Below are 13,487 nucleotides of genomic sequence, written 5' to 3' on the forward strand. Positions count from 1 at the left end.
AATGCATGAACTACTTTGTTCTATTATAACTCCACTAATTATAGTTGAGTGATTTACTAAGATACATAGAAACAAAGTATCAAATAATGAAAAACTTATGAAAACTACTGATAATGACCAATTCTAATTACTCAAACATAATGTAATGGGAAAAAAGGTATTTCGAATGGGTTACTCATTTTCAGAACACTAAAAAAAATATAAAATGTGCTTAAATATATGCTAAAAAAAAATCTATCATTCAGGGGCAGCTGGGTTGCCCACTTGGTTAGGCTCTGACTCTTAATTTCAGCTCAAGTCATGATCTCACGGTTTGTGAGTTTGAGCCCCACATTGGGCTCTGTGCTGACAGCGTGGAGCCTGCTTGAGATTCTCTCTCTCTCTCTCTCTCTCTCTCTCTCTCTCTCTGCCTTTCCCTTGTTTGCAGCCACTCTCTCTCTTTTTCTCAAAATAAATAATAAACTTAAAAAAAATCTATCATTCATGGGGTGCCTGGGTGGCTCAGTTGGTTAAGTGTCCAACTTCAACTCAGATTATGATCTCACGGCTCATTAGTTTGAGCCCCATGTTAGGCTCTGTGCTGAGAGCTGAGAGCCTGGATGGAGCCTGCTTCAGAATCTGTGTCTCCCTCTCTCTCTGCCCCTCTCTGACTCACACTCTGTGTGTCTCTCTCTCTCAAAGTGAAATAAACATTTAAAAAAATTTTTTAAAAATCTATCATTCAGGTTCTTTAAAATATACACACACACACACACACACACACACACGCATGATATATATATATGTGTGTGTGTGTGTGTATATATGTACATATGTATCACTTTGTACAAACAAGTAAAAACAAAATGGATTCCCGAATAGGAAAAATGTTATAAATTTTTTCTTAAAGTAAGCCATTCAATTGATAAGCTTTATTTATAGCTCAATGTAAATATTTCTGGACTTACTAAACTTCTACTACATAAGCACAAAGAAAATCAACTCTGGCTTTATTTATCATAGTATTTTTACTATAGTAACTTAAAAATTAAGAATAATGCTAAAAGCAAATTTGTAATATGATTAGCATATATTTAATAACTATAAATTAAACCTAGCAAGTGAAGAGACCAGGAAGATAAGCTGGCTATCTTAGTGTTACCTGCTCTGTAACCTATCGTCCTGGCTATGAGCATGGTTCCCACGGCCAACTACCTTGGTTCATGTCCTGGTCCAACCCCTTGCAGCTGAGACTTTAGACAAATCACTATCTACTGGTGTGCTGATAAACTAGCTCTTGGAGATCAGAGGTAGGAGTCTTGATTTGGAGCACCTGCCATTTTCCATAGTATAAATATTCCTGCCACTGCTGATGTCGCGAAGAGTTGGGGAGAGATGTACGCAATTAGTTGGACATAAGAAAAGGACATACCTTCTAGTGTTTTGGTAGGGATTAAATGAGGCTAAATATATGGCATATAAAGCTCTCAAAAGTTATTATCATCGTCTTACTAAACCATCAAAACTTTTGGTGATTGTATATTTTCATAAATCTCAGGAAGCAAATATAGCACAACTAACGAAATGAATTTTGAACTCTTCCCGTTGCAACTTAAAGGCACTGAATAAATGTGCCTACATAACAGGATTTTTTTCTTTTATCAACCTTTTATATGGAATTGTATCACCCTAAACTATATTACAATTTGCATGGTAATAATAATCCATTATGCAAATCTTACTTGAATTTTTAATGGAATACTTCAGACACTTTTATAAAGCAATCCTTTCTAAAAAAAAAACCATTTTTTTCTACATCAAATTGTACTAGAAAAAAAATTACATTGCCAGTATATTTTTTAAAAATACCAATTAGAGAGTTCAATAATTTGAAGATAAAGTCAGATAAAAACCCAACCCTACCAAATCCCACTAAAATTATCTTCAGAAACATAGTATTAACAACACTTCACAAAAACTCGAAATAGAGTGATGACTGAAAATCACTACAAAAAGAACCCTATTTTTGTCATTCCCTTTGTTTTAAGAGAATTTTTAAGAAGCATCAGTTCAGTTCTATACACTTCCATATATCCACAGTTAAAATGTAAATGTTGTAAAAATATGAAGTATGATTGAAAGAACAAGAAAAGAAATAAAAAGGAAAAATTCTCTTAAATCATTCTCAATGAAATCTGTTAGGTTTAAAATAAACAATGCCATACAAAAAGAAAAAAAAAAAAAGAGAGAGAGAGAGAGAGAGAACCCTTAGCCTTAAACTCACCTGTAAACAAAACACAAAATATCCACTAACACTCTGTTCTGCAATGACATCTTCCATTGTCCGCAGGGTGGTACCCAAGTAAGAATTCAGAAGCTGGGTAGGAAGCAGTCCAACCGAAGATGCCATCAGATAGTTGGGTAAGGAGAGATCAGTAATCTAGAAGAGCAGATTAAAGGGAATGATTCGTTATCAAGTAAAATTTCAATTTTACATAAAACTGTGTGTACAAGTCTTGCTAATGGTTTTTCCTTGGGAGTAGAAGGAGCTGAAATATTTTACAAAGCATTCTCATTTTTTAAAATGATTATAAAGGGTATACGTGTAGAATGTAGATTGAGAATGAAATAAGAGTTTAAAGAAAAATTTTAATATTCCATGATTCTACCACTAAAAGATAACATTTGCGACAATCTTTTTCTTTGATGTAAATAAAATGTGCACACACGCGGATCACTCTGTAAAAACAGATTTGTAAGTTTTCCTCATGTCATTAGAAATCTGCATAAGCGTGTTTCAACGGCAGTGTGGTTACTGGGCTCTGAAGCCAGATAACCCCATGATGGCATGCCGGTGCTGAGAATTCAATGAACTCTTTTGTCTCTGAGAATCAGCATTTTCAGCTGTGACCTGAAGGTAATAACATGGTTGTTGTCAGGATCAGAAATATTAGTACAGTCAGGAGCAAATGCCTAGCACGGGACTGACTCTCAAAAAGGTAGACATGATGATTACTACGCAATTATACTACCACTGTGTGGATATGGTACAATTTAAGCATTCTTCTGCTATGGAATATTTCAATTGCTTCCTTATTTGTTTCTTTGTGTATATGTGATTATGTATTTATATTTTTGCTATTATAAGTTAAAAAAAAAAAACTCCGATGCAAACCTTTGTATGTTAACCTGTGTGGGAGTGTCTAAAATATTCCAACAAAACTCGTCCTCTGGTATTCATGCCCTTATGTGGTATTTTTCCCCTAGAATGTGAGTTGGACCTAGTACTTACTCCTGGCAAACAGACTATGGCAAAAGTGAGGAGATGTTTCTCTCAAGATTAGGTTACAAAAAGAATGGACCTTCAGCTGTCCCTCTAGCAGGTAAGTAGCTCCATGGAGAGCGCCATGTGCAAGGAACTAGGGTCCTCAAGCCCACAGCTAGCAAAGACCTGAGGCCAGCCAACAGCCACATGAGTGAGCCTTGAAGCAGATTCTCCCCCAGCCAAGCCTTATGATAACTAGAGTCCTGGCCAACGCCTTGATTGCAAGGTTGTGAAAGAAACCTGAGTCAGAGGCACCCAGCTATGCTGCACAGGAATTCCCAAGCTACAGAAACTCTGAAATAATAGATGCTTATTTTTAAGTCACCCCCTTTTTGGAGTGTTATACAGGAAGAAATGACTAATACAATATGTATCTCCACTATTTAGGATGCATCACTAGGAGTAGAATTACTGGATCTAACAATAAAACCTGTTTTCCAAAAAAGTTCACACTGATTTACATATCAATAAATAATGCATAAGTATGTCTATTTCATCATACTCTTACCAACTTTAAGTATTAAACTTCAATTTTTCCTAGTTGATGGGGTAAAAATGATATTTTATGATTGTTTAATCTATACATTTTAATATATATTAATATTAGTTTTAAATATACATTTTTCTGTTTGCATTTTTTATGGTTTTCCTTGTTCATATTTGCCCAATTTTACTGGAATGTTAATTTTTTTCTTATTTATTCATAAGAGCTCTTCATATATATGGGCAACCTTTGTCCATTATATTTGGCAAACATTTTCCTCTAAAGTATTCCTTATCTTTTAATTTTATGTTTTGACATACAAATGTTTCATAATTTTTGTATAATCAAATATTACCTATCTTTTCCTCTGACTTTTCCTTTTTTTTTTTAGCTCTAAAAGGTCTTTTTAGATTTATTTTTTTTTTACCTGCATTTCTCTTCTGATTCTATTTTCCTTTTTAACATTTACCACTTATTCCTTCTGGAATTTAATTAAAGGTGAAGATACAGCCTTATTCCTCCCCTTCTCCAGTAGCCAGTTTTCCTAGCATTACTTATTGAATAATTAATAACTTCTCCTATGATTTGTGATGTTTACTCTTTATAACAAATAAAGTAATTATATGTAAAAGGGTCTACTGGGAGCTCTAACACTATCCACTGACATCTTAAATCTTATATTGAAACCAGATTGTTGTAAAGACTATCAGTTAATATCTGGATACAGAATTCCCTATCCTGCAAACCCCTTTATTAGTCTTCTTTTTAAAAATGCCATAACTATTCATACCTATTCATTTTTACAGATACATTTTAGGACCATTCTATCATTCAAAAAGAAAAAAATCAGCAAATTTTCTACTGGGATTAAGGTAAATTTCTAAATTAATCTGAATAGAACTGAAATCCCCAGAATATTCAATATTCTTATCCAGAAATGCGTCTATAATTATTCAAAACCTTTCACATCTCTTACTAAAGTTTGATGGTTTTATTCACATATTATACATTTCTTATTCATTTATCTCTAAGCATTTGTGTTGTGGTTGCTCCTGCTTTTAATTTTGAGAGTAACTTTTCTATAGCCCCATCTTGGTTTACTTGTATGTAAGAAAGTTTTTGGCCACTTTACTAAACTTCTATTTGCTAATGTGAAGATCTGATATGTTAAAAGAGTAACCTACAGCTAGTCTAACTACAGTCTAATCTAATAATCCTGTAAGTCCTATTTTCAGTAAAGCTACATTCATCTCTATGCACAGATCATTAACTGGAGACGTGCCACTGCTGGTCTGGAAAGAATACTATAGTGACTGGTTAACAATTCAACTAAACAATCACTGACTCCATGTTGCCCAGGCCAAGATGTTCCGGTAGGTGCCTGCAAGGGACAGAAAGGAGGGTACAACTTCTACCTCAAAGGATTTACAAACTGACAAGGACACATCAACTATCCCAGGAAGGGGGGTTTGAGAAGGACTGTGTGGAGCCTTAAAGAGTAAACAGGGATTAGTATGAGCTGCAGGAATAGGGGCCAAAGGGCAACCATGTAAAAAAAAAAGCAGCATTCAAAATGGACTCTGAAACCTAAATATGCGTTTGGCAAGCAGAGATAGGTGGGATGAGGAAGCTAAGGCGTTCTAAGAAGAGAACGAACAAGGAAATGTGATACAGAAAGTACAGGATGTATCAGTGAAGTTGGCAGTGAGGTTTGGATTGTGTACAGAGCACACGCAAGGGAAGCCTGTACAGGACAAATACTTGGGTGATATTTGTTAGGGGCCCGGAGGGAAAAGAGAAATAAGTCTGTACCCAGTAGAAAAGTACTGGGGAATGTATAGTCAAGGAATGATGTGAATGGGGTGAAGAAAGGTTCCTCTGTCAGTTTGGAGTACTTATAGGAACAGAGACCTTTCTTATAATAAACATGTCAAATATATAAAATGAGTAAATATGACAAAAAAATGAATCACAAAAACTATGATACTGCAGTTAATAAGATGACATTGCATGTTTTGGAAGCTATCTTACTTTTTTAAAGTTTATTTATTTATTTTGAGAGAGAGAGAGAAAGGCAGAGAGAGAATCCCAAGCAGGCTCTGCACTGTCAGCGCAGTCTGATGTGGGTCTTGAACTCACAGAACCATGAGATCATGACCTGAGCTGAAACTAAGAGTCAGATGCTTACCCAACTGAGCCACCCAGGTGCCCCGAAATTTGTCTTTAAAATAAATATTTCAATTCCCAAAATGTCAGAATGCAAAGCTTTAGTCCATAGTCTTTAAATGAAGACTTAATGAAGTAATGAAGTTTCTCTAAAATGCAAAACTGACATTCAGATAGGACATCAGTAATATCCAAATGGTGATATTAAGAACAGATCTCATAAATGTGAAACAACTCTGCAACTCAACTCTTTACTCCTTTGTCCAAAGCAGAAATCAAAGTTCATCAAACCCTTTTTTGACAAAACCTCATCCTAGGGAAAAAACAAGTGTTATTGTTCAAATACATGCCCTTTCTGAAAAGATGTATATCCAAAGAAAGCAAAAAATTTCAGCTAATCATTGTAAACAATGTTGCTGGAGTGTCAAATAATTTAACCAGAACAGCAACACAATCACATACACACACAGTTTTTTTAACTATTACTAACTCATTAAGTTAAACAGGTTCCAGATTATTGTACTACAGCATTTCCTACATGCTAAGATGTTACTCAGAATCTGCATCTAGCTCCATTCTTTGAAAATCATAATAAAGTGAGAATACTTGTTCCCAAAGAGACCTATCCAAACTTCTCTCAATAAGTTCTTATCCACCAACTTCTTAAAAATCTGTCTGCTTGTCCTACTTGCCAGAAAGACATTAAATGTGAGCCCAGAATATTTCCATTGGAATTCCTATCTATAATATCCTGGGATCTTGGCTCAAGATTGTTTTCCTACTCCAAAGAACTCCTAGAAATCTCAACCTAGGATGCCATTGTTGTCCTATTAGTCGGTTTCTATGATCATAAATACTCCAGTAAGAGTTTTAGGGATGGTGAATGTTACTTGACTGCCATCCTCCCATGCTTTTAATACTCTAGAAGCACCATAAAACTATATGCATTCCTGCGGGGCTTGAACTCAGGAACCCCAAGCTCATGACCTGAGCCGAGGTCAAGGTCAGACACTTAACCAACTGAACCACCCAGGTGATCCTATGCATTCTTATTCCCAAAGGTACTGGGCTTTTTGGGGCACCCGGGTGGCTCAGTCGATTAAGCATCCAACTTCGGCTCACAACATGATCTCACAGTCTTGAGTTCAAGCCCCACGTCGGGCTATGTGCTGACAGCTCAGAGGCTGGAGCCTGCTTCGGATTCTGTGTCTCCCTCTCTCTGACCTTCCCCCGTTCATGCTCTGTCTCTCTCTGTCTCAAAAATAAATAAACATTAAAAAAAAATTTTTTTTTAAGGTACTGGGCTTTTACTTGGGGATGTAATTCACTTCTCTGGGCCAGTGGGGGTTAATGTAGAACATTCCCTTGTACCAAATAGATCCTGAAAACAAACAGCCCACCTGAGAAGGAAAAAAACAAAACAACAACAACCAAAAAAAAAACAGAAAAAGAAAAAAAATGCTTAACTCTGAAGAGCAAGAGCCGACTTACGTTTGGGGCTGACAGTAAGAGAACCTCTATTTTCAGATGCATCACTCGACTGCTTGTGGAACCCTGGGACTGCTGTCCTCTTATGCACCATACTAAGTACCCTCGCCAGGCAGCCCTGCCTCAAGCCCCTCCACTTTTTCAGTTTATAGCTATTTATACAACGGTTTTACCGGCTTTAATTTAATCCACTAAGAAACTTTATCTAATTTTTACCTAGAATATCTTGACATAGATCTAATTAAGAATATAAACGTGATCTACTGTATTCAGAGGAACTCAAATTTTATCCACAGTTCTATGAATCTAATATTAGTTTTAGTGAATTATGCTTTCCTGAATTTTCTTGGTTTATACAACATGGATGCTGTTTTATTGACAAGGTTGCATTAAGGTAAATTATAATTAAACACATATTTAATAATATTATACAGAAAAAAATCATGAATCCCCAAAATATTTATTTTTATTTATTTTTTTATATAACTTATTGTCAAATTGGTTTCCATACAACACCCAGTGCTCATCCCAACAGGTGCCCTCCTCAATGCCCATCACCCACTTTCCCCTCTCCCCACCCCCATCTACCCTTAGTTTGTTCTCAGTATTTAAGAGTCTCTTATGGTTTGCCTCCTTCCCTCTCTGTAACTTTTTTTTTCCCCCTTCCACTCCCCCATGGTCTTCTGTTAAAGTTTCTCAAGATCCATATATGAGTGAAAACATATGGTATCTGTCTTTCTCTGCCTGACTTACTCCACTTAGCATAATACTCTCCAGTTTCATCCACGTTGCTACAAATGGCCATATTTCATTCTTTCTCATTGCCAAGTAGTATTCCATTGTGTTTATAAACTATAATTTCTTTATCCATTCATCATTTGATGGACATTTAGGCTCTTTCCATAATTTGGCTATTGTTGAGAGTGCTGCTATAAACATTGGGGTACAAGTGCCCCTATGCATCAGCACTCCTGTATCCCTTGGGTAAATTCCTAGCAGTGCTATTGCTGGGTCATAGGGTAGATCTATTTTTAATTTTTTGAGGACCCTCCACACTGTTTTCCAGAGCAGCTGCACTAGTTTGCATTCCCATCAAGAGTGTAAGAGGGTTCCCGTTTCTCCACATCCTCGCCAGCATCTATAGTCCCCTGATTTGTTCATTTTAGCCACTCTGACCAGCGTGAGGTGGTATCTCCGTGTGGTTTTGATTTGTATTTCCCTGATGAAGAGTGACATTGAGCATCTTTTCATATGCCTGTTGGCCATCTGGCCCAAAATAATTTTTAAGAAAGGAATGATCAAAGGAAACAAAAGTGAGTACAGTTTAATCTTTTCATCTAATTACTATTTATTGATAAACTGTGTGTTTTATCATATATATATCCTCAAAATACTTTATCAGTATTTCAGAAATAGTTTGAAATGGCAACTATTTGACCCTTGACCCTTGAACAAGGGTGTGAACTGTGCAGGGTATACCTGTACATGGACTTTTTCCAGTAAATACAATACAATGCTGTAAATGCATTTCTCTTTCTTATGATTTTCTTAATAATATTTTCTTTTCTCTACCTTACTTTATTGTAAGAACATAGTAGATAAAACATTATTTGTATATAATAACATACAAAATATTTGTGAATTGGCTCCTTATGCTTCTGGTCAACAGTAGGCTATTAATAGTTATGTTTTCTGGGGAGTCAAAAGTTATTTATAGATTTTTGAGCGGAGGGCGGGGTTCAGTGCATTGTTTGAGAGTCAACTGTAGTATTCACTTCCAGAAATATAAAAACTTCAAAACCAGTTTAAGAAAAAATATTAACTGCCCCTTCTCCCTTCCTTTTCCCTCCCTCCCAAAATACCTCTCCCTGTGTCCCCTAGCTAGACACATCACAAGTCAGTCACACAGTTCATTCCTCCCTCATTCCCAAATCCATACATTTGCCCTGTCTTGTCAATTCCACTTTCTAAATACCTAGGAAATCTACCTACTGTCTGTTCTATTCCTATTCAATCTCTCCTCCCTAGTCTCCATACCCAGACTTAACCTGCACTCACCACCTATGCTAATTCCTGCTGAAATCTTTTAAAAATGCAAATGCAGGGGTGCCTGGGTGGCTCAGTCTGTTGAGTACCCAACTCTCAATTTTGGCTCAGGTCATAATCCCAGGGTCATGGGAGCAAGCCTTGCATCAGACTCTGCGTTGAGGTGAAGCCTGCCTGAGTTTCTCTCTCTCTCCCTCTACCCCTCTCTCCAGCTGCTCTTTCTCTAAAATAAAAAAATAATTTTTTTAAAAACTTTAAAAATGCAAATCTAATCCTGCTTTAACTCTGACTGCCATCAGAATAAGGTTCACATTTTTCAACAGGCAAAGTGCTTCACGCCCTAGCCTCTGATTATCTCATGCTTCAAATCACATTATGTTCCAGGCACATCAAAATTCTCTTGTTCTTAGAACACTTCTTGCTCTTTTTTCCTTTTGGGCCATTGTACATTGTTCCTTCTGGAGAGGAAATTCACACCTCCTCCCACTCCTCTACTTGGGCAAAAGTCCTACACTGTCTTTCACTACTCAGTCATCAGTGTCTCTAGCAAACCTTCCCTAAGCTTCCAGGTCTGCATTAGGAACAGCATTCAAATTCTCTGACAGGACACTAGGCACTGTCACTCCCCAGTCCCCTTCACACTAGTGAGTAACCGAAGACTTCACCATCTGTTTGCCCTTCACCCCTTCCCCAGACTATAAAGTTTGTAAAGAAAGGGACCTATCTGTTTTATTCTTCACTGTGTCTCTAGTCTTTAGCAAGATGCCCATTATATATTATTAGGTGCTAAATATATGTTCATTGGATGCTGACTATATCAACATCAGAACTGTTTTATAAATGTGGAGACTTACAATAATTGTCAGTTTTTAAACAGGTTAGGATGCAAGTCTACTTGTAATCATCTGTTCTGAAATTGAGAATACCTTCCTCTGTCCCCCAAAAGGAAATCATGTTATAAATGGAAATTATCAGCAAAATGTATGCCATAGTATACCCAGAATGCGATTTCTCCACTAGACTGTAAGCACCTTAAGGGATTTGGGATGAACTTTACATTATGTACTGCGATAACTCTAGCATCTAGAACAGCCGTGGGCACAGATTAGACACTTACTAGTTACTTATTAAGTGAACACTGAATAAATACTAAAAGCATTTCCAGTAATCTCTGAGGTCAAACTAATGTCAAGGCTGAGACCTTCTGGTTAAGTGGCAACTGTGAAAGTACTGAGAAAGTCTTGCTACCAGAAAGAAAAAAACAAGGCAGGGGCTCGGAGAGACCCTACTCTAACAGCTGAAGAGGCTTTCAATGTACAGGCTTCTACTGACAAAAATGGTTAGGTCAGTAGGTCTATTTACAATGCAGAGGCCATCTTCACATACACAGACTTTTTCATTAGTTTGATGTCTCTAAATGAGGAATTGTTTTTAATGGTTCCTAAATATTTTAAGAGTCACGGATCCATTTGAGAATCTGATTAATACATACACACACACACACACACACACACACACACACACTAAACCCTTTCCCCAGAAAAGAAATACACTCATACATTACTGCATATAATTTCTGCAACATAGTCAAAAAGATCTTATTATAGAGTTGAAAAACTATATAGGCTAATTATTTTTACTCACCCAACAAAAATTTATCAAATGCCTTCTATACATAAGACCCAGCTCTCAGCAGGGATACAAATACAAAGATAGAAAACCATAGTTGACTGTGTGGTTACTGTCTGTCATTCTGTGCCAAATTTAATAACCACAATGCTCATTACATCCAGTAAGAGGCCACAAAAATCATTTACAACATTTACTCACAATGTTATATAAGGAAAGCACATGCAGCCATCAAGGCAAAGACTAGAAAAATAAACACTAAAATGTTAATGACTGTTTTCTTCTTTGTACTTACTATACTTTGCAAATTTTACAACGAACACTGCTAAAGAAATATTGTTGAAGTAAGTTTTAATAAGACTTGTCTGCTTTTAAAGAATTTTTTTTCTTTTTTTACCTAGGAAGGGGTAATAAGACATTCAGTATGTGTTAAAAGATGCAGTAGGCTAGAGATACTGATTTGTGAATTGTAAGCCCAAAGATGAAGCATAAAAACCACAGAAACTGATGAGATAACTGAAGAAAAGCACAAAGAGGGGCAAACAGTTTCAAGGAAGTAATGGCCAGTTGTACTCCATGTACTGTGGGGCCTAAGGGTGTGAGTTGAGGTGGCATCACATTTGTCAACTTGGCCATATGTGACCCTTCAGAGACAGACCCCAAGCTCCTTCAAAATACAGCCTGATCTCCATCTTTCTATTCCCTCCAAACTATACCACTGGCAGTGAATCAGTGTATTTTAACAGGGAGAAGAAAGGATCATTAGATACACTGGTACAGTGACAAGTATCATAACCCATCAACTATACTTGAATCTGTGGTTATATCCATGATACAGACAAAGAATTTAAGACGAGAAAACATTTTTTTTAACATTTATTCATTTTTGAGAGTGAGAGAGACAGAGCACGAGCGGGGGAGGGGCAGAGAGAGAGAGAGACACAGAATCCGAAGCAGGCTGCAGGCTCTGAGCTGCCAGCACAGGGCCCGACGCGGGGCTCGAACTCACGAACTGCGAGATCATGACCTGAGCTGGAGTCAGACACTTAACCGACTGAGCCACCCAGGCACCCCAGCTAACGCATACTTCTTTAAAATGGTTCCAATGAGAAGTGAGCCAGGGTGAGGGGTCAGGCCGTGCACTTTTAAATTTACTAAGTTATTCATTTCTATTTTGTTTGCATTTTACTCACAGTGCACATATATTTATTGCTTTTGTTTTCAAAAACATAATTTGTCAGGGGCACCTGGTAGCTCAGTCCGGTAAGCAGCCAACTTTGGCTCAGATTGTGATCTCACGGTTCATGAGTCTGAGCCCCAGATCTGACTCTGAGCTGGCAGTGAAGCCGGCTTGGGATTCTCCCTCCCTCTCTCTCTCTCTCAAAATAAATAAACCAAAAAAAACCCCAAAAAAACAAAAAAAAACCCACACTATTAAAAAATACATTTAATTTTGTTAAATACAAAGGTAAATAAGACACATAGCAGAGCATAAGGGCCTCTTCCTACAGTTGCAGGGCTCAGCTTAATGGTTGCTTTATTACAGTGACTGATGAAGCTCTAATACAAACTTTTTCTATAAAATGCCAGGCAAGAAATATTTTAGGCTTTGTAGGCCATAGGGTCTCTACTGCAACTGGGCCATTTTAGCTTAAAAGTGAGCCACAACTAATATAAATATGAATGACCATGGCTGTAGTCCAATAACACTATTTAGACACTGAAATTTGAACTTCACGTAACTCTGACATGCACAAAATAGTCTTTTGACATTTCTTCCGATCATTTAAAAATGAAAAAACCTGGGGTGCCTGGGTGGTTTAGTTAGTTAAGCGTCTATTTTCAGTTTAGGTCATGATCTCATGGTTCCTGAGTTCAAACCCTGTGTCAGGCTCCACACTAACAGGGCAGAGCCTGCTTGGGATTCTTTCTCTCCCTCAATCTCTCTGCCCCTCCTGACCCCACCCCAACCCCCCTCCCCTGCGTGCAAGTTCTCTCTCTCTGTCTCTCTCTCTCTCCAAATAAATAAACTTTAAGAAGATGAAAAAAACATTTTTGGTTTGTATACCATATAATATCAGACAGTGGACCTAGTCAGGGACCAGTTTGCTGACCCCTGTTGTAGAGTCCTGGGATGATGTCTAATTCAACTATGTAGGACTGTGCCCAGAGCCTGACACGTGGGAAGTCCTCCATAATATTTATGTGATGCGCTATAGGGCAAGTGCTCTGAAACTAGAACCAAGAAATCTCTGAGAAATTCAGCTCTTCTTGGAACAACAATGGAATACTGGGTAAGTTCATGACTACCATTTACGAACTGTATGCTCTTGGGTTACTTTGCCACTTTGTATCTCAGTTGCCTTAGTG

At 37.3% G+C, this 13,487-nt stretch overlaps 1 protein-coding gene across 4 annotated transcripts in view; it reads right to left on the reverse strand.

Annotated features, from left to right (window-relative positions):
- Nucleotides 1–13,487, reverse strand: part of TMEM64 (transmembrane protein 64) — a 32,259-nt gene that overhangs the window by 12,253 nt on the left and 6,519 nt on the right. For 2 of the 4 annotated variants that reach the window (XM_042923628.1, XM_042923629.1), the window contains exon 2: nt 2,264–2,419. The exons of the other annotated variants lie outside the window; for them this stretch is intronic. In XM_042923628.1, the coding sequence (XP_042779562.1) occupies nt 2,264–2,419 (156 nt within the window). The remainder of the gene's footprint in view (nt 1–2,263; nt 2,420–13,487) is intronic. 4 annotated transcript variants of the gene reach the window in all.

This window comes from Panthera leo, chromosome F2 (assembly GCF_018350215.1).
Source record: "Panthera leo isolate Ple1 chromosome F2, P.leo_Ple1_pat1.1, whole genome shotgun sequence".
NCBI lineage: Eukaryota > Metazoa > Chordata > Mammalia > Carnivora > Felidae > Panthera > Panthera leo.